Raw genomic sequence first — 27,262 nt, 5'->3', positions numbered from 1 at the left:
TGTCATAAAAACGGGGTGGAATAAGCCCCTGGATACTCAACTGGGCTCCTTGCTGGGGCTCGTCAAATAGGGTGCTAGCTGCAAATTGGGCTATAGGGGGGACGTGCTGCGAGAAGAAGGGGGCGCTGTCCTTTTATAATATCTTCTTGCACTTTTCGTTCAGTGTTCATGCCCCTCTTATTTACATCGCCTGGGCTCGCAGTCTTGTGATGTATTGAAATGATGAAAATTTTAACAGTTATTAAAATTGAAAAAAATATACATAAGCTATACCACAAGGGCTATTCTAAGTTTCAAGCACATACTGCTCCATAACGAAATATCATCTGGACGATAAATTGCCTTGTTATGATTGTTCTCAATGATTGTGTCTGACCTAGTATTCGTGCTAAATGTGACTATAGCGTATGTCGGGCTGCGAACAAATTAAATCAATGCAAAAGTCTACACGACAACGTACTGACTGTGCAGTGTGCAATCAAGCAAACAACTTTTCTTTCGGGAGTATGGGGTTAGGGGGGCATTCGTCCTGGTTTGCGGCTCAGGAGGACATTGTGTAAAAATAGTTTTTGAAACACTGCTGAATATATATAGCCTATTAAGATTGCAGCTGTCTGTAGTGCGATTAGTCATTAGGCGTTGCTTGCTAAGATTCACTTTGTCATTTTGGAAGTAGAAATCTGGCATTAACCGCTACTTTTTGTGCCTTCATTTTCGAGTTTCATGTCATGTAGTGTTGACATGCCTTGCAAGTCGCTGTTTCTACTTGTGCACCAATGCTGGAAACTTCGCCACCTCTGTTCAAAACACCATTAGAAATAGTTACATGGAACGCACAAAACTGGCATTCGTATCACATATATTTTCTTGGAGATCTGGATGTTATTAACCACTTTCAAGAATTTCCAAATCCTGACGTGGTTTTTCCAGGCGGCACTCGGACGTGGTATTGGGCGTTGTCAGAGAGGAGGGTGTCCCGGACAGGCATTGGGCCGACGTCAAATTCATCAATGCTTGGAGGCTGCTCTACAAAATGACCACTAAGGTAGGAAAAGAAGTTCAGTATCCATACTTGTATAATAATTGTGACGGTCAGCTTTTTCGGAGCACACAATTGTGTTTTGTCCGCTTGCAGTCCCTACTCAAACGGGTTGCTATCAATTTTGTAGATGAAATTCTTATTCTAACGGTGCTACACATTTGTATAGCAGAGGTAACTATCAGGGTTGTAACCAAGTCACAAGGTCGGAGTCGCAAGTCAATCTCAATTCTATACTTTTGACTCGAGTCGAGTCATTTTCAATTCACTACGGAGTCAAGTCCGAGCAAGCAGAGGTTCGAGTCTGAGTCGCAGTGTTACGACTCGAGTCCAAGTCATTGTGTTGACCGTTCAGTTTTGAGTTGAAGTCTTGTTAAACCTACTTTGTACAACTCTGCTTCGCATTCATGATATACTCATGTTCCTCATTTTGAAAAGTTTGTGGTCGCATTTACAAGTACTAGTACTAATAGACAAAATAGCCTACCAATATTGCGGTAACTTAAATATTCTTCGAAATTACAACAAAATGTCGTTTTTGGCCGTCCGATTTTCGAGTCATATAACATGCTCAATGACAAGTCGAGTCGATATGCAGATTGACTCAAATCCGGTCATTACAAACCTAGATATTACCCTTCCTTTTTCCTACAGGCGTTTCCAAAAGCAGACCTGTTTGTGTCCCACCTCCAAAAGCGGCTGTCCGAAAATGTTTTGTTGGCAGCCCGTGAAATGACTGCGGGCGAGATTAAAGCCACCAAACCTCTGTTGGCGATGTGCGAGAATCTGGGGCAGTACCAATTTGCAAAGTCCTTGTCTCTGGCGTACGACATTTTGTGCGCGTTGATTCTGCACTCGAAGAAATGGACGGGTATGATATGGCATGAATTTCATGAATTCAGTATGAGCTAAACACGCCGTCTGTTGTAAAGATTGTTAGACTTACATATTCTATTGTACCGTACATGTTTTGTTAACACCCTCCTAGTGTAGGGATGATATATATTGTCATACTCGGCGAATTTAATTTCGTGCAAATGGGTAAAACCATAGCGGATGTCAAGGCATCGGAAGCCTCAATCTTAATATCAATATCTTAATATTTTTATTAGCGCCCAACCGATTATTATTATTCTGGAGTCAATATTACAAAAGAATATCGATATCAACCATTGGAGTTGAAAAATATTGGCAATTTTCGTGAAGTCACAGCACATGGTAGTAGGAGGGAGTCAGAGAATTATAATCTTGTGACTGCTGGAATTTCAATATTAATCTGTATCTTATAACTTACAAGCGTCGAGATGCAGCATTTCTAGTTTATTTCATGTCCGATCTTTTAAAATTTTTTCAGCCGAGAAATGGCTGCCTGTCGAAGTGCTGGGCCGTACCATGAGTTCCTATTTCACGGGATGTCCGGTGTTGGTCCCGTCTTTGACGGCCGCTATCTCCAAGATCGACGCTGGCGATGACGTTTATTATCATTCGCTGCAGTTGCAACAGAGAAAGATTACGACAGCTATCAGGTGCGGCGTTGTAAACGGAAAGATTCCGTCTGTTATTTCAAGTTTCTGTTGGCCTATTGCGCATCCAGCAATTCAAATTCTGATCTGATTTGGAAAAAATGTGTCGCTATAATTCTATTTGTACTCTAATTGTCCGAAAATGCTCTACATTAGACTTCTTCTAGAACAGGGGTGGGCAATTATTTTCCTCTGCGGGCAAAATGAGAAGTAGAAAATACGTTGGCGGGGCGAGTGAGAATTTTCCAGCGTATGTTAATTTTATTTCTAAATTACATTGTTATTAATGCTGCTCAGTGAATATCTTGATGTTAGGAAATGTGAAAGTGGCGGTTAAGTAAAAAATCATCTATTTGTCGTCGTGAGTCGAAACAATGTTGGACACGATACATTTTTACCTCTATTTAACCCTACTCCCGCGGTCGGCCGCCAGGCCAAATTTTAATGCATGAACTAAAATGTTCATAAAATGCGGAATACGGGACTTGAACCGACATCCAATGAATCGCCGTAATCAGAAAATAGCCGCCCAACCAACTGAGCTACTCGGAAGGCTTGGTGGAGAGAGGTGACGGTGATATTCGAGCAAGTCTACGCTATTTCTCAAAAGTAAAGGAGAATTTTTTTTTCGTTTTCACCTGACGTGATACATCATCCTTCCCATGGTGAATGTCCGCATGGTTATCTTACATATCGATTTCGGCATTCAAACAAGACATTACTGAGCTTGATACCTTCACGCAGTCGAGCGCACCGAGACTGGAAAGTTTTCGTTGTAAGCATGACACACGGCCGTTGTCGATTTCGTCATCGCGGTAGAGACAGCGTGCCTTGTAATTCGCGTTTATTCGGCTTTGCCTGGTCTAGTTATATAAGTCCAAATCCATGTTATTGATCTTATAGATACTATTGATCGTACATAAGTTTTTGCAACTGCACAAGGCCACCGTAAGTAAATATATTGCCTTGTTTGACACTTCTGATCGGCGCGCAATTTCTCTTGTTGCTTCATTTCATATCAATTTGAAACATGTTCTACACATCTATTGTCCGATACAGGTTCCTCATTATATGGGCATATGATCAACGTCTATTCATTGAAGTGTACAGTAACTTCGTATAACATCTAAAACGGATGATTCAACTGTCTGTATGGTGTTGTTATTACAGGCGCGGGTACCGTACACTCGCGTAACTTACACACCCATTTCTACAGTGTTTAGAACTGGCGTCGGGTAACTAATATAAGACCAAACTCCGTGATACCGATCGTGTTGAAGTGTTATGGACTGCATCTAACTATGTGTGTGACATTCAACTGTATTAGGTAATCGTAAGTGAATGTATATGACCTTTTGCGGCAATGCTTACACGTGCGCGGCATTTGTCACGTAACAGAATATTGCTTCATTTCACACCAACTTGAAACGTGTTCTATCCAACTAATTTCCGATATTATGGTTTCAATGAACTCTTGCGATCAACAACTACTCTAAAACGACAACTGCGTCTGCTTACGACGTGTAGAACAAAAGATACAAGGGATTATATGAGCAGCGTTCATTCGGGCGAACTGTGCTACAGAACGTATTTTGCAGGAAACGTTTTTCTGTATTCAATCTGCATTCTGAACAGGTTTTGCGATAAGTCAATGGATTATATATAGCTCATCGTATGCGTATTGACAATATCTATTTATAGACGATAACTGTAACCGTTTATGACTACTACAACGCAAGATGTCGTTACTTGATTGAAGCGTGTTTGTGAAAAACTGCATGGATCCTCTAGGATCCGCCCGCGGGAAAAGGGTTAAACCCCTCTCCACGTTCTTCTATTAATACACTAAGACAGTGGTTCTCAAACTATTTTCGGCACGTTTCCCTTTATGATGCTTTGTTGGCAGGTTATGGCTGATGATGGGAGAATTCTGTAATATCAAAGTCGGACAATACACAGAGCCATAAGTATATTACCATAGTAATGGAGTAAATCGCGGCCTTCTTCAGATGCAGTTCGAGAATCACTGAACTGAAATATATATGGCATAGTACAATGTTTATTGTCTTGGTCGCTGCCTTCCGAGCAGGGTGCAGCTGTAATAGCCTTGATGTTGAGCGAAGCTTGCAGTTTTTCTGAAATTCGCCCTCCCTTGACCAAGTGTTTCGTGTTTTTGTCGTAATTAAAATCCTTAATCTCGAGAACAAGCTCGGCAAAAACTAAAAGCAGGTGTTTACCCCTAACTCCACTATACAAGTATTTAGTGCTGTAACCTTCTTTGAATTAAGTCATATAATAATCGATTGACTTGTTTTACGAATTATAGATTTGGAAATGCCTCACGTAACAATACCGTATAATGACAGCAAAGAAGGGGTGACCTGAACTATACGTAAAGAGTGGTTTCTTGTGTCTTTTATTGCTACTCATACTTTGCCCCATTGCCTAATTGGATTGTACATGCGAGGTACGATGTCAGCGTATTCGTGGCATATTAAGCAACAGGATTTAATTAAATAGTATATTCATAATGAAATGAACCCGAATATTTTCGGCTGACACTCGTCAGGGGTAATCGTCAGCAACTAGTAGAGAATTGGAAAGAACATTGTATATCAACAATCGTATCACAAAATATTACGTCACCAGCATGAAATTTCGAATGAGAGAGCGTTCAATGTACTATTTTTAGGTGGTACACGAACTCCTTTTGTTGACAGAGTTTTGGTTGGTGTATTTTGATAAAAGTTGATTCCAAGGCACACAAATGGAATTGTGAACGGCCTCGCCCTACGATTCGAAATCGGTCGACTCGATAATTATTCGCACAAATCGGATTATCCAACAGATGTTTGCCGATGGCAGAATTAATGGCCTTTGATTGATCAGCATCAATCTTAAGTGGATGAGTTAAGGGTGAGCTTTTCACTGAGCGTGACGCACGTGTTCTGATAAATCTAGGGACCTGGATTTGCCGAATCCAGACGTGTTTCTGAGCTCATTTGATATCTCTAGTCTTTTTACGAACGTTCCGCTGCATGAGACTATTGATATTTGTGCCAAAGCGCTGTACGGTGGTAAGTTACCACCACCATCAATCCCGCGTAACGTCTTTGTTGAACTTTTACAAGCGGCAACTTGCTCCATGGAATTTAGCTTTAACGAGGTCATGTTTCGCCAAATAGACGGCTTAGCCATGGGTAGTCCCCTGGGACCTATTTTGGCCAACATTTTCGTAGGGTATTACGAGGGCGAGCTTCTCTCCCAGTGTGAGTCCGCCAAACCACTATTGTACCGCTGATACGTAGATGATACATTTGTCATTTTCAGGAATGAATCAGAGTGCGACCAATTTCTCATTCGCTTAAACTCGCTTCACCCGGCCTTGCAATTCACAATAGAAAAAGAACGCAATAACTCATTATCATTTCTGGACGTATTAGTTGAAAAGCGCAAGGCAACAAATTTGAAACGTCTGTCTTCAGGAAACCGACATTCACAGGCCAATACCTTCGCTGGAATTCATTTAGTCCTCGGCGCAGAAAAATTAACCTCATAGGCACACTCGTGCATAGAGCGTTGATGATATGTTCGGGTAACAAACTGAGTTTAGAACTTGACTACATCCGAAAAATCTTACTGGAAAACGGTTACCCTGAACACGTCATCAGCCGCGGCATGGAGAGGAAATTAACGCAATTCAACGCAGAAAAACGAACAGAGCCCACTGCACGAACAATAAAAGATGTTTATATCCATCTACCTTGGATTGGCCCCATTTCCACCCGCTTTGAAAAACAATTGATTTCTGCTGTCAGTAAGTGTTACGACACAGTCAAAACCAATGTGATTTTTACAACAACACAACTGCTCCCTTCAACACGCAAAGACATGCTTCCTGCACTTCAACAAAGTAATGTAGTGTACGAATATAGGTGCCACTGTGATTGTGGCTACGTGGGAAGAACGTCAAGACGTCTGCAGGACCGCATAAACCAACATGTCCCCATATTTATCAGAACACGTGCGTCACGCTCAGTGAAAAGCTCACCCTTAACTCATCCACTTAAGATTGATGCTGATCAATCAAAGGCCATTAATTCTGCCATCGGCAAACATCTGTTGGATAATCCGATTTGTGCGAATAATTATCGAGACGACCGATTTCGAATCGTAAGGCGAGGCCGTTCACAATTCCATTTGTGTGCCTTGGAATAAACTTTTATCAAAATACACCAACCAAAACTCTGTCAACAAAAGGAGTTCGTGTACCACCTAAAAATAGTACATCGAACGCTCTCTTATTCGAAATTTCATGCTGGTGACGTAATATTTTGTGATACGATTGTTGATATACAATGTTCTTTCCAATTCTCTACTAGTTGCTGACGATTACCCCTGACGAGTGTCAGCCGAAAATATTCGGGTTCATTTCATTATGAATATACTATTTAATTGTATATTGAAGTTCTGTACCTCCAAGAAGCTCTTCAAACAGGATTTAAAGTCGACAAATCTCCTGTTTAATTGATACACCCTATGGTTTTAGTCCACGCGTAAACATTCAAAAAGCTGGTTTTATGTTACGAATTCCAAGCAACCTTTCGCGGGCCGCACAGAATGGCCCACTTTGCCCAGGTCTGTTCTAGAATAACTTTTTACGGGGATTCACTCTTAAATTCTTTGGTTGTCTAAAAAATGCTTCACGCCAAATTTTGCTCCATTCCAACTGGTAGATGCGAAGTCGCAGAATTTGAAAATTTTTGAATACATTTTAAAAAAATTGAAAATTAAATTTCAAATTTTACCACCAACCCCATGAAATTGTTGAGTTGTCTACAAAAACGATGCAAAGCGAATTTTACGCAATCCCAACCTGTAAAAGTGCAGTTATTTCAGTTTTTCATTCATAATTATGGGGTTACCCCACCATCCAGGCTATTTTGCCGAATTCTTTGAACAACCCTAATGCTCGAACTCGGTTTGCAGGTCGCAATCTCTCGACGACAGCTGGACTCTAAACAACGCCGTACTGCTGCTGTTATCATGCGGGAAAATATACGATGCTGCCCAAGTATCTTCTGACGCGGGAGACTGGCGGACATCGTTTGTGCTTTACGCCATCGCGGAAAAAGTTTACTACCTACCCAAACACGCACCGGGTGCGGAATTAAAGCGGAAAACAGACGCGTTACTCCGAAAGAGATACGACGATATTTTAACTTCCATCGTCGGAGTTAAAGTGGAAACAGGCTTAGACTGCGTTACGGTTGATAAAAAGTGTGACGTCAAGTTTTTTGCAGTAGACCCTGTCCCGTATTACGATTCTTTACGGGATTTGCTTGAGTTATCGGCGATGGTAGGGTATGACGTCACCACTACGGCTAGCTGTGCTCTTTTAAACACAATCAAGAGCGTGTGCTTGCAAAAATTGTACTTGCACGTTCCAGTCGATTTTAAATTGCCGTATCCGCAATTGTTTTTGCCGCAGTCACACCCAGAAAAATCAACAGCTGAGAGTAATTTCCGTCACGAAATCTCGGCGTACGTCCGAATTTCTCTGGCTGTACTGCAATGTGCGGGGGTTCAAAGGGTGATCGCTTTGTGGTATCTGAAAAGGCTTGAAAAACAGAATGCTGCTAATCTTAACGAGGCGTCAAAGAAATCGTTTTCTGGCGAATTTGCGCTTTTGAAAGACGTGACTTTACAAGGGTTGGAATTAGATTTCGACAAATTCAACGGGTCTCCTGAAAATTTCGAAGTTTACTTTCTGGCTGCCGCATTTCGTGAAATCTGCGCGATTTTATGGTTCTTTCACGTGCGGGATAAAGTCGCTGTTTCTCTGCGGCGCTATCAAACTTTGAGAGAGGAATTGTACGAACGGCGCTGCGATAATGAGACTTTAACTCCTGTCGCCGTGGAATCAATGTACGATGCGATATACGATTGTGTAGCTTGGGTGGAAAAGCTGGTGCCTTTCGCCAAGTTTTTCCAGTTTAACTCGGAGATGGAAGAGATAATTCTGTGTTTAATCGCGGAATTGCCGATGAACTCGAAATCTGTTGGCGTTCTGGCACGTTTTTTCAATCGTGAATCCACGATCTCGGCTAGAAATTCCCACCGTTTGCAGAGTTTGCTGGTAAAAATGAGGAAATCCGAATCTGACGATAATTTGGGTACTCCGTTATCGTCAGTGTTCGAACGAGAATGCCGTAAATATACGCAAAACGCAGATTATTACGCCGGTCATTTTCACGCTCCCAAACGCAGTAACTTCACGAGAAGTGGAGTATCTATGAACAGTTCACAAGCTGATACTTTAACAAGAGACGAGGCGTCCGTTAAAAGCAAGTTATCCCCGGACGAAACCTTTGAAACTCTACAGACTCGTTACTTGTTCGAATCTGACGAGTCTTACCACGAATTCGTGTTCAGTTTCTTGGAGATAGCTCTCAGCAAATCTCCGGCTAGCAGTACGTTTACCCCGAAAAAGAATGGGCCGAAATCGGCGTCATTGCCTATGAGGTATCCTCTAGTTTTGACGTATCGCAGCGAGATAGCGAGGATGAATTTGGAAGTGGTTTCGCAACCCGCAAATCGAGATGATGTGTCTTTATCAATGAAAGTTCCTGTGATTAGTAAAAACGTTGGTGCCGAGCAGGAATCCAACGAGAAACCGGAGGTGTCTGGTAATGAAGAATCTACTGTGGAACGTTGGCGTTTTTTCAAAATGTCACATAAAAAAATTGATGCAAACATTGTCCCCATAAGTCTAGAAAACCGCAAAATTCCGACTGTATCTCTGAAAAACTTACCGGTTCAATTCGGCAAAAAAATGCGACGCCTCTCTCCGTATTTCGAGTGGTTGGAACACTGGCGCGTAAAGGTGGTTACGATGCCACGAAATCCAGCTTTGGATAAAGCTAAAAAAGCTGCGATGCGAGTGACGGTGGGTGCGGAACTGATTTTCCATGCGTTCACGATAGCCGAGATGCGTTTCGGGAAGCTCGGGAGAGTCAGGAAGGCGGAAATGAAGCAGACAATCGAGGCTAAAGCAGATCCGAATGATGCTACAGACGAGGTGAGATCAATGCGGTGCCTGTGAGCTGAGGTGTTGCAATAATTACTCAGGTCTTATGATTTTGGACCACTCTTCTTGAACGTTTTCAGATTTTTAGACAAAAACTCGGCGTAGAATAATTCTTTTTTATTTTACTTTGGAAGTGCTACTTCCACTTGTACTTTAGTAAAAATTCGTGACGTTACTGCCTGTAAGCTATTAACATATTATTAGATTTCTGTGACTTCCTGCTAGCAAGCTATGACATCACAAACATTTCCAATATTCTCTTTCTCTAACGACCAACACCAATGTGTTTTTCAAAGTGTACATGTAGGAAGCACGTGCTGAGTACTGCCATGAAATAAAAGTTGGCATGTCAGCAACTTATCCAAAATAATATAAACCAATTTCAATGCATTCATTCACAGGATGTCACATCCGCGTTTACCAGCGAAGCTGCGGAATCCGTGCATGAAGCTATGCACTCTGAAATGACCGATGTAAGGAATTTCGTTATTTTATATCCAAGATTAGTAACTTAAACTTAACATAGTTATCGATTTCAATGTTATGGTTTTTGTATTGTGTAAAAAAATATGCAACAGTGAAAGTATGATGTCCAAATTTTAAGCCTCGTATACCGTAATTTTCCGAATGTAGTGCGCCCCCATGTATAATACGCACCCTTAAAATGTTGTGTGAATTGTGGGGAAAAGCCTGTACCCATGTATAGTACGCACCCTGCATTCGCAGTACATGAATAGCTGTGTTTTAGTTTTCGATGTCGTTCTGTTTTGCGATGTCACTGTTGAACAATCATGACATAACTATCGCTAATCATAATACAATTAACGGCATTGTCTCTACACGATAGTAGATAGCAGCCAAAGCCGGCGAGGCCGGCGATGCGATAGTTGAGGCTAGCGACACGACATTTTGCGCACGAGGCCTATCACAGATACGATTGCTCAGGCCAACGGTTATGGTGTGCGCACCAGGCCTGTTGGAGATGCGACTGATTACGCCAGCGATCATATCTTGCGCACATGGCCTCTTGTGTTGTGTATGCGATTGTTAAGGCCTGTCGTTGACGCGATGAATTAGCAAGGATTGCCGCGCGCTCTTGCAGCAATGAACGACCTAATTTGGCTCGCGTACAAACGGCAATCTAACTCAGAAGGAGATCGCGTGCTGTGCAGACGACTCTCATTAATTGGCTTCTCGCTAATTGGTAGCGCTTTACACTCTGTAATACGAATTACTGGGCACGATGGCTGGAAGTGATGCGCGATTGGAAACAAACATGAAGAAAGGTCTGATTTCAAGTTTTTTATCGAGGGAGATTTTTTTCAAGGCTTGTACCCATGTATAATACGCAGCCCCCTATTTTAGGGCAAAAAATCGGTGAAATTTTGCGCAATATACATGGAAAATCACGGTAGTTGCACTGTGTAATGCCAGTAGGTAATAGTTGCTGATATGATTGCACCGTTGAAGGTTATGAAAAAATAAACTTTCTAAATTTTATCTAAATTTCGAAATTACAAGATGTATCTTCCAAACTAATGCAAATGATCTATGACGTCTAGTTTCGTGACGTAGTTGGTTAGGCGTTGAAGTTCTGAATCCAACGATATATTACTTGTTGGTTTCGCATGCCGTTGAGGTCGTGTTTTACAGTTTTGAAAAGGGAAGCAAAATTTTTCGGGAAACCCACCGGTGCCAGCCTGTTAGGTTGTAAGATGTTAATCTAATCCAAACATTCTACAGAATGAAGACAAATATGTTGCTTCGCCACAAGAATCCAGTGACGAGATTCCAGACAACAGAACTTCCACACCCATGTCACGTTCTCATCAAATGCGAGGACAGGTGAACTCGTGATTGAGATTAAATTTCAGATGCATATCAATCGAACTAATTTTTCATCATCAATCCAACCGCAATCTTCATCCAAAGTTTCGGCGCAAGGCGGTGATATTTGTGTGTGTCCGTATTGCAGGAAGAACAGACGGCAGAGGAACGTACAGAGTCACCGGTTGAAGAAAAGATGGCGGAAGTTGGAAATTCTGAACAGACACCCGATGAAGAATCAGTCCCTGTACCTCCTAGCGGACAGCTTGGTATGTCGGCCGATAAACGGACTTGTACAAAGTACTGGAGTTTCAAAATTCGCTAGAACTGGAACTCAATTATCAAATTTCTAGAACTACCTAATTTTCAAACACACAAATGGAACTAGAAATAGAACTACTCGCTTTTCAAAACTCAACACTGGAACTAGCTAACTAACTAATTAAAAACACCACCAACTATATTCAATAGCAGCATTGATAATAGGGATTACTAAATCATAGATCACCCAAAAATTTGACCCCTGTCTGCAAGAACATCACACAAAAGAACCCCGGCATCACGATTCAGGCCAAACGGCAACACATGTTTTCTCGATGTCCACAAAATTAATTTTTCCCAATTCGTGACGTGAAATAACCCGGCAAACCAGTAGTTAGTTCACCGATAACTTACTGTGCCTTTGTAGATTTTGTATACCGACTATTACCTCGGACGCTGTTCATAGCGCGTGAGACTGATTGATTGCTCGTTAATTAGTTCGAATGGTGTTGTGTGATTGTCGTGAATATTGGGACGCAGAGCTCGTGCGACCCGTGGAGAGAGAGGTCGTTTTGTTGTTGTTGCGTTGCAGTTGTGCCATTTTCTGTTTTTTACATCTTTTAAATATACTTCTCACACTTACTAGATTGGTATTTTGTAAAAGTCTGCCTATAAATCATCGTAATAATCAATATATCATGGCTATTATCTGTTTTCGGAACATGGCCTTAGTGAAACAGCATACGGTAATGCAAACATGATTGACTCACGCAACAATTGATTTTCATACTTTTACAGACGACTCAATGCAGCGGAAGAATGATGAGGTAGGTATTTTTATTGATTTTTAATGGAATAAATTGTTGTAGTTGTACCCAGTTTTTTTTGCTAGTTTGTGCAATGCACATTGAGGTGGCCAGTAGGTAGCCATGACAACTTGAACTGATTAGTCAGAATTGGATAGATTTTAATGCTCAACTACCACTTCTTATTAGTATTTAAAGCCAGATTACATCCATGGGCTCTACTGCTCTCCTTAAATTTTGCTTTGTATTCATAAATCGAAGTATGAACTGTCAGAAATGTATGTAGTAGGCAGTACGCAGACACATATGAATCTACCTCGACTAGTGTAGATTAATTTGTAGTTACTCCTTATGTGCCATTACTCATATCATGTTTATTTTGATTCGGTAACTACACTTACATTATTAAACATTATTGTGTAAAATTTCAGGAACCTCAAAATAACGTCACCACAGAGCTGTCACAATCTGTAACGTCCGCAAACAGCACCGGTAATGCTCTCACAAAATACAATCCTCGATATTACCCATTACCATTACATGCTTTGTTATTAAGGTCTACAATCCGATATAATTGCCGACGGGGGTGGAAAAGTGTACCCGCCGCGCCCTGGGGCAGCGAGACAAAAGGACGACTTGAAAGAAGTGGTCCGTACTGAAATCCAAAATGCAATGATGGGACAGCAAGTCCTGTTTTTAGCGCAGATGTTCCAATCTGCCATGCTGCAAGCTAGCGGTTTTCTGACTCAAAATCGGCAACACTCAATTCCACCTAAACAGGACCGCTCCTACCCTAACGTGCCCCATACTTCAACTCCACAAAAGCGTGATGATAAATTGAAAATGTTGAATTTGTCCGGTAAAAATGAGTATGTGGACCAAAAATCTCAGCCGAAAAGGCCTCCTTTGAGATTGTTGATGGAAAACGCAAGCCCGCGAAAAACGCTGTATCTGCATGACGAAAATGCTAACGGCCCGAAATTATTCGTACCTCGTAGTAGCACTAGACCTGAAAATTCTGATGGTGCAGTGCCTTTGTTACATAAACCAAAAACGGCAGTCCAGACGAATCATAAACAACATCGAGAAAAGATGGTCAAGCCTGAAGTTGCTTTGACTCCAACCCCAGATATACAACATCAATCCGAGCAGCGTTGTCCCACTTGCGAATCACACCCAGCGCCCAGAATGACTGTGAAGTTGCCCTTGTTGGATGTGGCTAGTTCTGTAGCTTCAAAATCGCAGCAAACGCGGCCCGTTAACGCAGTACCGAAATTGATACATTTGAGGCAGATTCTACGGTACGAGCAGAAAAGAATGGATGCAACTGGCGAGAGGTCGCAGGTATTGTGTGTGTAAAGTGTAGCTATAATATCAATCTAGTTCGAAAAATCCGAAAATTTTATAGCTGTTCATCTTTGAATCTACGTATGAAAAAAGTAGTTCCTGATCTAATTGACAGTTTTGAAAACGTTCTAGTTGCGTATTTTGAAAATCCACTGGTCTGAGTAATGATTACGATCAGATATCGATAATTTTCTCCAAAAGAATTTTCTTTCTGTTTCAGAGCGTTGTTCCAATGGCAAAGGCATTACCGCTTTTGGGCGCCGATAAAATCCCGGGATTCTACAAGCAAATGCCGAGCATGCAACAAAGGCTTGTTAGGCCTACATTACAAAGACCTGCTGAGGCCAGAGAACCTCCTGCGAAGCCAATACCGGCTTGGAACGAAAGCAATGTAATCGTACCAGGTAGGCCTGTTGTAAATTGACTGAGCAGTGAGCGCAATGTCTTCAGATCAAAGCTATTGAAACGGCACACTCACCGCAATAATAGAGCTTTAGATCATTTAATTCTAGTGTGGAAAATCATGGCTCTATTCCAAGTCAAAATCTTTGTACCTTCTGTTCAAATATTTAAAGGAAGGGGCCGGTTACACTTTCGTTTGTGTGCCTTGGAGTCGACTTTTATCAAAATACACCAGCCAAGGCTGCATCAACATAACGAGTTTGTGTACCATCTAAAAATAGTGCATTGAACACTCTCATATTCGAAATTTCATGCTGGTGACGTCATATTTTGTGATACGATTGTTGATGTACCAATGTTCTTTCCAATTCTCTACTAGTTGCTGGCGATTACCCCCTGACGAGTGTCAGCCGAAAACATATCGGGTTCATTTCAATATCAATATACTATTCAATTGTATATTGAAGTTCGGTACCGTTAAGAAGCTCTTCAAATCTATTTTTTGCAGAGCCTGAGGAAAAAATCGAGATCCCGAAAGAATTGATACCAACAGTGTTAATGGACGAAGACGCAGTGAACATCAGAAACAGCGTGCTAGCACACTACAAAACCATCGTAGACCACGAAAAGGTAGGAGGATTTGACTGAAGTTGCCTTGACAAGTAAGACCACGCTTCGACCCTGGAAATAGTGGTAGATCGACTTACTTTTCAAAACACGTAACTGGTACTAAAACTAATTGCATTTTAAAAAGAACTAGAACTGGAACTGAACTACCCGCTTTCCAAAATGCGCACCTAAACTGGAACTACTGAAAAAATCAGTAGTTTGTTTATCGTCAGCTAAATAGATTGATAGTTTGTACGATAATCTTGAGCTATAATATATCCATGGTCTGTGAGCGACATTATGTTTTGTGATGTTCCAGCTGATGTGGAGAGAGGCAGGGCAACAGACGGAAGATGTCGACAATCGTGTCGACACTGGCGTTGGGCCTATCGAGATGCTTGAACACAGACCTCCTAGGTAAGTCAAAGTATATTTATCCAAGTGCCATCTCCGGTAATACATATCCCACTCGGTTTTTCAAAATCCCGAAATGCTGAATCACTTGGATTGAATAGCATTTCTGATTTAAGCCAGACAACATCAAGTATATAGGTTCCGGACATACCGTAAACCGGGGTAACTTTGGACTTAAGGGTAACTTTGGACACTAAGCAGTAAAAGATTTAAATGGTTATTGATGGAAAATGGTTGCCGCTGGATGTCCAATTCTTTTTCATGAGGCATGAGTACCACAAGTAGTTTCAATAAAAGATGGATTCATTTCACTGCCAGTTAAACTTGACCCAACATTGATAAATTAATGGCGGGGGTCAATTTCATCAAAACTGATGGCCATTAAACTTCTTACAACCAAACATAGATAGCATGTGATTCATAGATTCAAAACTTGGCAGCAGATACCTCTAAGTAGTCTTAATCCATGGCAAAAATCTCAGTGGGCTCACTCTTAGATCAATACAAGAAAATGTGATGTCCAAAGTTGCCCCGTCAAATTTTATCAGAATGGGGCAACTTTGGACAGTAGAAAATGTGATATTGAGAGCTCCGGAAAGTGGCTGCTTCATCTGTGTCAAAGTGTATCGTCAACTATAGTCATTATGACCGGCCTGATGCAGGGGTAACTTTGGACACGGATAATTTACGAAAATAAGGTACTTATTCATGACCATGAAGATTTTGGATTAGGTAATTCTAATCTTTGCTCCATGACCCATGAAAAACACAAAACTTGCCTCCCCTACACCCCAGCATTTCCAAGATACAGAGCGGAATTGTTGAAAATTGTCCAAAGTTACCCCGGTTTACGGTAATCCTTTTTTATCAACAGTTTTTAGGGCATCAATCCTAAAATTGTGCATTTTTATAGCTAACGACAGGATTGTAATGACTCGAGTCACGAATTTCTGATGACTCGACTCGAATCATTTTCTCAAGATATGGAAATGACTCAACTCGAGTCAATCTGTGTGTTGACTCGACATGGACTCAAGTCATTGCGCATGACTTGGACCAATTCATATGACTTGAGACGCAGACGGCCAAGACCGACATTTCATTGTAATTTCGAAGAATAGTAAAGTAACCACACAATTGGGATTTTGTCTATTGTTACTGGTACTTAAAAATGCGACCAGAAACTGCTGAAAGTGAGGAAAATTAGCATATTATCAATGCGAACTATTCGATATCACCAAACAGAGTTATAAAAAGGGGGTTTAACGAGAATTTAACTGTAAACTGATCAGTCAACACAATGACTTGGACTCAGACTCGAACCTCTTCTCGCTGACTTGAACTCGGACTTGACTCGGTAGTGAATTGAAAATGACTCGAGTCAAAACTATAAAAGGAAGATCGACTTGTGACTCGGAGTTTCGGGACCTGGTTACAACCCTGGCTTATTCATATTGTAATATACCAAATATTTTCGACTGACACTTGTCTGAGGTAATCGTCAGCGACTATTAGACAATTTAAAATAACTTTGTATATTATAATTCTGTACTAATTGCTGACGATTACCTCTGATCAGTGTCAGTCGAAAGTAGTCGGGTTCATTTCAACACGAATGTATCATTCAATTGTATATCGAAGTTCTGCGTTTCCAAGAGTATCTTCCTAAAATTTTTGTAGTGAACCTTTTTCGGCAGTGTTATTTGATCACAGGCAAATTCCGAGCCGCTTGGATCGTCACGGCGTCCACGAGCAATTTGTGGAAAAGTTCCTGGACCCGGAAAGAAACAGGGTGCAGGATCTGGACCGGGTACCTGTCAAGGAATTGAAGGCGCATGAAATCACTCGAATGCAACAGTTGGAAGAGGAAATGAAGGTATTTCCCATTTAACAATGATCGTTTTTCTTGGTATTGTTCGACACCAAAAATTGTCCATAACAAAGCGCTTGCACTTAAATCAATTCTGTCTGCTATCACTAGTTACTCAATCTATCATAAATTTAACCCTCCCATTTCTATCAACAATTTCTGTCACAAAACTGTTTTGTAAGCTTGAGCTTTTGTGAAGTAGATGGTTGATTTTGGACTGCTGTGCATCAATTATTCCATCGCATCATTTTTGATATTAGGAAGTTGAATAGTATAGTCGTGTTGTGATTTGCAGCACTTCAATCAGTCAGATAGCCCGATATCACGATAAATAGATATATTTTCGGAAATTGCACCTGTTAATAGTGCTATCAGTCATTTTGTGCTGTCGCCAAGATGCATCCTGTCATTTTGTAAGTTGTCACCAACGGTTGTCTGTGAAAACAGTTGTTCGTGTCCGTTACAGACCCTTAACCTCAAACTACCGCCGACCTAATCGCCCATGAAATTGATAAGTTGTCTGTAAAAACAATGTGCAACAAATTTGACGCGATTCCGACCAGTAGAAGCAAAGTTTTCAATACTACTTCTTGGATTAGCCACCATCAATGCTATTTTTGCAAATCCAAAACTTTCAACCGCAACACAATCGCTTCTACCGACTGAAAGTAAGAAAAAAATTCAGTCATCGTTCTCTTAGGCGACGTCACAATTTCATGGGGTTAAAGTTAAATTTGAAACTAAATTCAAAAATTTCAATTGGCTCTGCGTCTACCGGTTGGAATGGAGTCAAATTTTGTGTATACAACCTAGGAATTCAATCAGTGAATCCCCGGAATCCGTAGAAAACAGTTCCTTTTGAAGGTACAGAACTTCTTAGAGGTGCAGAACTTCAATATACTATTGAATAGTATATTCAAAGCTGTATCAATAAAACGAGTCCGTGTACCATCAAAAAAGGGTACATTAAACGCTCTCTTATTTGAAATTTCACGCTGGTGACGCCATATTTTGTGGTACAATTGTTGATGTACAATGTCCTTTCCAATTCTCTGCTTGGTGCTGACAATTACTCCTGACGAGTGTCAGCCGAAAATAGTCGGGTCTATTTCACTATGAATATACTTTTCAACCCTAATACTGATGCACAAAAGAATTGTACATCAACAATAGTGTCAAATTTACAAAACCAATAAATCATGATTTTCACACAAAACGTAAAGATTAATTATCATTGAATATTTTCGAAAGATCGATCAGAGGCCATTAATTCTGACATCGGCAAACATCTGTTAGATAATCCGATGTGCGCGAATAATTATCGAGACGACCGATTTCGAATCGTTGGGCGAGGTCGTTCACAATTCCGCTTGTGTGCCTTGGAGTCGACTTTTATCAAAATACACCAACCAAAACTCTGTCAACAAAAGGAGTTCGTGTACCACCTAAAAATAGTATATTGAATGCTCTCTCTTTCATGCTGGTGACGTCATATTTTGTGATACGATTGTTGATATACCATGTTCTTTTGAAAATTCTCTACTAGTTGCTGACGATTACCCCTGACGAGTGTCAGCTGAAAATATTCGGGTTCATTTCAATATGAATATACTGTTCAATTATATAATGAAGTTCTGTACCTCCAAGAAGCTCTTTGAATATTTGCTGTGTCTCAGTGGAGTCTTTGCTTTATGACTCGGGTGTGTTACTTCACCTCTAGGACGCCTGAGACTGGCTCAGTGAACGCCATTCAATAACCACAGAGATCAATGAAACTCAGATATTCAGGAATCAGAGAGAACATGGCATTATTGTAATTACTGGCTGCTTACTGAAATTTTATTAACCTCCGGTATCGTAAAACTTTCCCTTTGACGAAAGTTAAATCCGACAATACATATTTCAAGTGCTGTTTCAAGTGTTTATGATTGCTCTTCACAATCTCAATTTGTGACATAACTTCACCTCTTACACCCTTGTGCAGATACCTACCGTGCAAAACCTTGTCAGAAGCAGATTCGAGTCAGCGATGGATCACATGTCAAGCGAGATCGCGGCAGTCGGCGAAATGCATAAGGAATTGCACTCTAGAATACCAGTATGTTAATTCAGACTAGGGCTGAGCACAATGGTACGAGTACTTGAATCTAAATCAAGTGTTTATTCCAAAGATTCCCGTCGATTAATTAGAGATGGGTTTTTTCCAATACCGAAATTATAAGCACCTTGTCGCTAAGAGACAATTCATCAACTTATTATAGTCTCGATACTGTTTTCCATTGTGGTAGCCTTGATACCTGACCTATGTTACATTAAAATATCTTGACATTTCCTCACCATACCTATTTCGTTCTACTTTGTGGCAATGTTGTGGGTTGATCACGTGTTCACAGATATGCTTACTACTACGTGTTTTAGATGCTGTGATACGATCAATAGAGGTTGGAAAGATTCCACAGTGTTATTATTATTATTATAAAATATTAAAATCATATGATGGTTCTCCCAACAACAAATGTGATTTGCATCACGTATTCATTACTTCTATCAACAACACAAGTCAATTGATTAATTTAGTAGCAGAAAGATATTTACCGTGTTTAGGTAATTGTCAACCATTGTGTACATCGTCGTGATTTAACTGTAAAATCAATTACATGTTTTAAATTACTGACCGTGTCAGTCAATAAGTTATTCAAGTTTAATGGGATATTTTTCAGCTGTGCAATGGTTCTAGTTGATAATGAGGGAGCGTCTCTCATCTCGAATCATCATTTTTACCTGTTACAATTACCCCAGATGTCTGTGCTATAGCCTAGGCCTACTACATTTTTTTCAGTGTGTTTTATTGTTATATGTTAGCATTTTCGCAATAATATGTCCGTGGTTTGCCCACAGACAGCATGATTCCCATCATTCCTGATATGCGCGGAATGTTTTCTGACACCTGCAATTTATCTGTCACTATTATCCCCTGTAATTTTGTGCTCGGGCATATTGATTGGTGCAATTGATTTTTTGCATTACAGGTCTACAACGAACCAGTTGAGCGTACAGCGTCTAGCTCACCTGCAGTGCATTTTGCACCGTCCATGGCTCAGGTAAGGTCGATAAAATACTAAGTTTGTGACCTTTGTCAATGCATCACTTGCATTCTGTGACTTATGATGATTTAACATTATGGAATAGTATGTTGATATGTAAATAAATCTGAGAGCGAATGTTGAGATGCGATTATTCTCTACTAGTTGCTGTCGATTGCCCCTGTCGAGTGTCAGCTGAAAATATCCGAGTTCATTTCAATAAATTTTCTAGCCAATGAAAAGCAATGGTTAGCAATGATTATTACATCACAGTTCATAGTCAATTCATTTAATGAAGAATTTTTATCAAATTGGGATTTGGTCTTTGATCAATGCAGCTTTGGTAAAGCTCACAACAACTGTAGTCAGCATGTTTTTTTGGTGCAAGATATCAAGTCTGACATTTTGTTATGTGCATGTAGAATATGAGAAGGTCCACGACACCTACCGGTCTGCCCAGCCCTGCTATGTCGGGAACTGAAGATTCCGTTGGCGGTTTTCAGACCTATCTACCCCCATCGGATCTTATCGGGTGAGTTGGGAGACTTCAGTCTTTATGGAAAATTTGCCTACCTCTATATAATTGCCATTGTCAGTTTTCATTTACATGCACTCCGGTAATTTGTTGCTAATTCTACCATTCTATTGACACAGTAATAGATATTTTTCGTATCTATTTTGATTTTTACAGAAATGACCGAAATTGCTATTGTGCCGCGCGACACAGAACCATATTCTTCGCAAATTATATATATCTAGGTGTGCCTCTAGTAATTAAGTGTGGGTCAGGAGGTACAGCGCATCGATATAGCCACAAACTCTGCTTCCGCTGGTTGGAATTGAGCCAAATTTGGTGGACATCATTTCCATAGACAAGCTAACACTTTCATGGGGTGAACAGAAAGAATTTTGATATATTTGTTTATTTATTTCAAAATTTCTTCTGTAGCAATGCGGTTACTGGCTGGAACTGAACCAAATTTGGTGTGTAGGCTTAAATTAGGTAACCCAACAATTTTATCAAGTAGTTAGTACAATTTGAGAAAAAAGTCATTTTTGAAGAGCCCTATTGAACATACATCGAATGCTACTAAGCATAGGCCAAATTCGACCTTAGATCTTACATAGATTAGCCCGTAAAATTACCATTTGTCTTTTTAAACACAAGGGGTATGGATATGGCACGCACATATGACGTGGAAAAGCGTCAAAGTCCCGCTAGAAGCCCGAGATCTACTCAGAGTCGGGGCCTGGAAGAGTTGTCGCGATACAGAAGAAGGATTGACGAAGCGTTCAGCTTGGCAGGTGTGTAGATCATGTGTTTCGAAAGCCAGTTTAAACAAAGGTGTGATGTAGGCCCTCATTTGCGGTTCTACGCTGAATTTTTGCGGATTCTCAATACAAATTGATTTCCAATCCGTTTGAATCATTTTAATGGGTAGTCTTTGGTCAAAATAGTCATGATATCGAAAGCTTCCGAATTGTAATACTCATTTCTTTTCTCACTCTTAACCCTTTGTAATCGGCCGGCCTACTGACCAAAATTTTACTGCATCCACAAAAAAGACGATAAAATGTCATCCATATGTCTTAAATTGACGCCCAATATATTGCCGTAAACCTGAAGTAGCCGCCTAGCGGTCCAAGATACTCTTACGGCTCAGACGCCTGAGGGAATAGCGGTGTGCGAGAAAATGTTCTCGATTTCTTGAAAATAAATTATAATTTTGTTCTTCTAGATATCCTGACGTCATACTTAGGCCCTCTCTTGATATATGAACACCTGATTGAGTTCCGCATGAATCTCTACGTTCCAACGAGACGTTACACGCTACTCTAGCGCTTCGATCTTGGAAAGGTAGACATGATAAGCATGAGTCACGCGGCAGCCACCGATGAGTAATCGATTACTTAATCGCGTAATCTCGCGGAAGGCAATTCACATCCAATTCTACATAACATAGTAACTATTTTATATATCTCCATGCTATTGAAGTGGTATCAACCCCAGTGGCTTGTTATATGTAACTTGCAACTGCATAACGGATTCGTAAGTATACACATATTGGCTTATCCTTATTCGACACTGCCCAGTTCCCATATACGCTCGAGAAGTCATTTCATGTGATACATTATTGCTTTATTTCACATCAATTTGAACTGTATTCTACACGGCTAATGTTCCATGTATGACCATCAGTAGTCATAGAAGCCAACAGTAACTTCGTGTGCCATCTAAACAGATATATAACTGCCTCTATATGATGTTGTTATTACAGGCTCTGGTACCAAAACAGCCTAACTCTCACGCTTATTTGTGTAGTGTTAGGGCTGGTGTCGGCTTCGTTATACAATACTAAACCCCATGATAGGGATATTGATGAATATGCCAGGATAATGGCCAACCATATGTACAATTTGCAATTGCCTGAAGCAATTGTACATCTGTTTGAAGCCGCAACGAGTCGGATGAACTTACGCAGCCATGATTTTCACGTAATAAGGTATTGCTTTCTTTCGCGTCGATTTGATATAATGACTTTCATAGAATAGTATGACCAACAACAAGTCATAGAAGATAACTGTAATTGGTTATATGACGTCTAGAACGGAAGATACAATGGTTTGTATTCCAGGCGTTCATTCACGCGAACATCATTACAAATTCAATTTTGCGGGAAACGTTTTTGCGTGTTCAATCTGCACCTCAAGCAGGATATACATTGATATAATAGGTTGTACAATGTACATGGTCTTATGTATGCGTATTCATAATAGCTATCCATATAAATCGATTGTTACAGTTTAGAAAGTAATGCAGGTCGAGCTATCTTAGAATAAATAACGACTCCTCCGTGTTAAACAATCGCGGTCCAGTATACTGGTCCGCCGGTCGCAAAGGGTTAACGTCTTTTTTCAAACAGATCTAAGACATTTTCTGGGCCTATTTAGACCTAGTGCAAGTCAAGTCATTTTCCATTTTTGAGAAAACGACTCCAGTCAAGTCGAGTCAATCAAAATGGGGATTCGAGTCAAGACTCAAGTCATTATTACCAACCTGAGAACACCAATTGACCATAATGTCAAATTCACCTGTAAAACGGTCTAATTGAAACTTACTATGCTCCAGTAAATTCGCTTCGAAAGCAGTCTAATAGTAAAGTAAATGTATAAGTAAAGGGGTGGTAATATATAGCTTAAAAAAATGATGTTAATATTTGTATGTGCCAGAATATGGACCCTCAATCGTGGAGGAAGACAGACATTCGGAGAGACTTCTCACACCGACTTCCAGCACACATAGATTAGACGAAGGTAAGTGAATTAGCCAACCAGTTTGAGTATCTGCTTACCAAAATCAGCCATTTCTAGTTTCATACTGCTGAAACTGCTCATTGGGAACCTTACACATTTCTGTAAATTTTCAATTCAATACGTAGCAGTCCTCTGTGAGCCTGTATGAATCTGCAATTTGCTACAATCGGCTAGGTGTTATTACTAGGGCGATTTTTTTTACCTAAAAAAAGAGGATTTTGATCTAAAAATATAAAATTTTGACATTTTTTGACCTAAAAAAATTAATTTTGACCAAATTTTGACCTAACGTATGCAAATTAGGTATTTTCCCTCATAATGCTAGAATTATACTTCTTATCTTCATTTCAGGTTGGAACTGTCTGTCCTTACAAAGCAGTGTGGCCTGAAAAAACTATTTTGACTCAAAAACTGACAAATTTCTACATGAAAAAACTTTATTTTAATGAAATCTGGCGCTACGAAGAATCCCAGTAGTTACATCACGTATTATGGTAGAAATAATGAAAATTGGTTGTAGTACAACGAAAGGTACTTTCCTACAATCTCGAGTAGAAAGTGTCTGTCCTTACGAAGTAGCTTGCCAATAATGGAGAAAGAACGTTCAACAGCAGCAGTTGTTGGCTGACAACACTCAAGTTGTGCGTACACTGCTGGTGACAAACCGTGTTGCTTCATTCTTGCAATGGTGTCTACATCACAATTTTTCATCATGTGCTTCTTGACATAAGAACCATGCTATGTCCACGCAGTCTTGCTTCAGTTGGGATATTGCGGTACGTTGACCATAACACCATGACAACCTATTTGTTTCATTTGAATGTTTATGCTTCACAATGAGCAGACGATGTGCCGTCTGCAACGGTAGGCTACAAGCTGTAAAATGTCAAATGATAAGTTCACCGACACTGCAAAATCTACGATCCAATCAAAATGCAGGTTGCAAAAAAATTTTGACTTTGTAAAATAATTTTGACATTTTTTGACTTAACGCTACAATTTTGACATAATTTTGACTTTTTGACATGTCAAAAAAATAGCCCTAGTTATTACATAATTTAATTCGCATCTGTCAACAGGGATCGCCGTACTTCCCCCTGCCCTGGATAAGCCTGCGTGATTCTGTAGTTTGCTACAATGTATTACACACTGGCCAACAAAATGAAAAAAATCTTTTAGGCAGACCATCTGAGAGCCGTTTCAGGGGTTATTGAGGTTGCTGATTACGAATATCACATTAGTTTTGTCAGATTGGCTCTTTGTCAGAAGATATTTATACCCCTAAAAAGCCCAAAATTACTGTATTTACCCTTAAATATTTCACTTGATTGAAAGAAAATCTTCGTTTTTTCTAATTTTATACCGCGCACAAATAGTTAATTTACTATGAAGAACCCTCATGTCATTTTCAGTCATTCTATCAATATTAACATGACATGATGTGAAATATTTGTGGTTTGTCAAGCCTAAAAATAGTACTTTTGCACAACGGAAATACATCTTCTCCTGTATCTATTGGTCATTCTACCAAGATTAAAGAGGAGTAGAAAGCTGTAAAATTGCATTCACTGCATGTAATTTCTCCTGAGATGTAGTAAATAAAACTTTTTAGATAATAACAAAGCACCCAACTACAAACAGTTGGTCCAAAAATTCGTATCTGCATATCGAAAACTTGAGCACAAACATGAGCATAAAAGTTCTCTTCCTGTTCAGTCATCTTCATATATTTCCTGATTTCCTTGTTGATTAGCAAGGGTAGAGGTTCTACCGAGACATCAGAACAACAAAAGAAAGATATCAGGGCAGATGAGATGAACAATTGAACATATTATGTCAGACCATTGCCGGAACCTTTTGAGAAGCTGCACTGAATAATAGCTTACAAGCGAAAATCGTACAAAAAACAATTGTGATTAAAAATACTTCAATAATGTTATATTCCAACTGATTATTTCAAATTTACAATAGGTGGTTGACGTAAAACTGATTGAATTATTGCCATGTTATTTGATTATCTAGGTAAATACTTACATACATGACTGGGGTTTATTTATGTACATGATATCCGTGAAAGTCTGTAACTATGATAAATTTACTACCCATAATATAGTGCTGTTGCTGTATTTTGGTTTAAAAGAGTCTTCTGTGTGTAAAAATAACAAGTAGATTGAATTTTTAAACTTTATGGTACGACTGAGCCGATTTTATATCTAGTCATTTTTTTTGGTGATGTGACAATGTGAAAAATGTCACACGAATCGTTATTCATATCTGTTATCCTTGTCTCCGAATTGAGATAATGGTACGCTCATAGCAGTGATACACAAATTTACTGGCTTACAATAAAAATGAAGGCGTTTGTCAAAACCACAATGTTTGCTTTTCTTTCCGCAGGTTCACTGTTGAGTTCTTTATCGTGGAACGAATTGGAAGCGATGGTGAACGGTTCGCTGCTCTCGGAAGCTGAAACTGATAATTCTATGTTAGTATCTTGAGGGCGATTTATAATATATTCTAAATAGGGCTGGTGACATTCATGACAATGATACCAGTCTAGTAATGACAGACATCCTCGCCACTGAGATTCGGGGTTATAACCAATGTTCCCTCTCATTTTTCACGAGTCCGCGCTCACTCACCAACTCCATGCGCGGTCCCTTGGACATCTGCGCATAAAGACTGAAAAAAGGTCATCATTTCAGCTTTTTTGTGCACTGCACAGACTTTTGTGTGCTTAGTGGGAATATTAGTTAGGGCTTTGGAGCCGGAGCCCGGAGCCGTGGATTTTTACCGGAGCCGGAGCTGGAGCCAGTTATTTGAGGGGTAGCTCCGGCACCGACGTATTTCATAAGATGCTTATATATGCAACAACCATATCTGCTGAGTTCACATAATTCAACAGCAGACCTTCGCGAAATCAAGAGTCGTTTCCTCTTTGGCGCTATCTTTTCCGACTATCCATGTTCCTGGGGATTTAACAGCAGAGCAGTCATATGTTCAATGTTCAATTTTCATACATGAGTGCCGAACCTCGGTATGCTAGATATACCTATGAATATTGTGGGTATTCGGCATACCCGCAATTTCATCATCAGAATAACCTTGTTGGTATACGGTTCGAAAATAATGCTCACTATGTATTAAGCGAAATGATAGAGGATAAAAACGTGATTTCGTTGCACATGTCGATATGACGAGCACGAGCCGAGAAATTCCATCTCATCGTTGCTATGAAACGGATGAGCAAATACTTGTTCTTTCGTGATAGTTCTTCAATCGGGACGCGAAATTGGACAGTGTTATTGAGTATGCAATTATGCGTGCTAATTGGAATTCATTACTACACATCATCGTCATTCACTCCAGTAAGGATTTTTGAGCGTAAGTAGGGGATGGCAGAAGAGTAGCCGAAAACCCCATGGTATTTTATGTTGGAGACAAATTACTGATTTGATACGCGATTTCCAATTTGTAATCATCTGTTTCGTAAATTCATTCTTGATGTCTGCTTGATACTCTAGTATTCCTGGATTATCGCGCACTGTGACTTGTAGATGTGCAATGTGCCTACTGCATGGTTTAATTAGTTATGTGCATGGCGCAAAGTGCATGGCACAGTGTTTAATTCGATTATTCGATTCGTCTTCACGGGAAAATATTATGTTCTGATAGA

At 40.1% G+C, this 27,262-nt stretch overlaps 2 protein-coding genes across 6 annotated transcripts in view; both read left to right on the top strand.

Moving 5' to 3' along the window:
• LOC145434617 (testis-expressed protein 9-like) overlaps positions 1-27,262 on the top strand; it is a 65,571-nt gene that overhangs the window by 28,940 nt on the left and 9,369 nt on the right. The window lies entirely within an intron of this gene.
• The window catches only part of LOC145434612 (ciliogenesis and planar polarity effector 1-like), a 57,736-nt gene that overhangs the window by 25,107 nt on the left and 5,367 nt on the right, over positions 1-27,262 (top strand). Inside the window, exons 12-31 of one of the 5 annotated variants that reach the window (XM_080311951.1) lie at positions 931-1,045; positions 1,694-1,910; positions 2,394-2,565; positions 7,552-9,643; positions 10,054-10,125; positions 11,396-11,497; positions 11,628-11,748; positions 12,539-12,567; positions 12,978-13,038; positions 13,103-13,194; positions 14,114-14,297; positions 14,804-14,925; positions 15,224-15,321; positions 17,032-17,194; positions 19,173-19,286; positions 20,218-20,289; positions 20,694-20,803; positions 21,440-21,576; positions 23,503-23,586; positions 25,984-26,071. In XM_080311951.1, the coding sequence (XP_080168077.1) occupies positions 931-1,045; positions 1,694-1,910; positions 2,394-2,565; positions 7,552-9,643; positions 10,054-10,125; positions 11,396-11,497; positions 11,628-11,748; positions 12,539-12,567; positions 12,978-13,038; positions 13,103-13,194; positions 14,114-14,297; positions 14,804-14,925; positions 15,224-15,321; positions 17,032-17,194; positions 19,173-19,286; positions 20,218-20,289; positions 20,694-20,803; positions 21,440-21,576; positions 23,503-23,586; positions 25,984-26,071 (4,245 nt within the window). Of the gene's footprint in view, positions 1-930; positions 1,046-1,693; positions 1,911-2,393; positions 2,566-7,551; positions 9,644-10,053; positions 10,126-11,395; positions 11,498-11,627; positions 11,749-12,538; positions 12,568-12,977; positions 13,039-13,102; positions 13,891-14,113; positions 14,298-14,803; positions 14,926-15,223; positions 15,322-17,031; positions 17,195-19,172; positions 19,287-20,217; positions 20,290-20,693; positions 20,804-21,439; positions 21,577-22,010; positions 22,118-23,502; positions 23,587-25,983; positions 26,072-27,262 lie in introns of those variants that run through there. The other 4 variants (XM_080311948.1, XM_080311949.1, XM_080311950.1 and 1 more) reach the window with 4 other exon arrangements.

Source organism: Botryllus schlosseri, chromosome 2 (assembly GCF_051294905.1).
Source record: "Botryllus schlosseri isolate E-star chromosome 2, Bs_hap1, whole genome shotgun sequence".
Classification (NCBI taxonomy): domain Eukaryota; kingdom Metazoa; phylum Chordata; class Ascidiacea; order Stolidobranchia; family Styelidae; genus Botryllus; species Botryllus schlosseri.
This window is presented reverse-complemented; position numbering and strand designations above follow the sequence as displayed.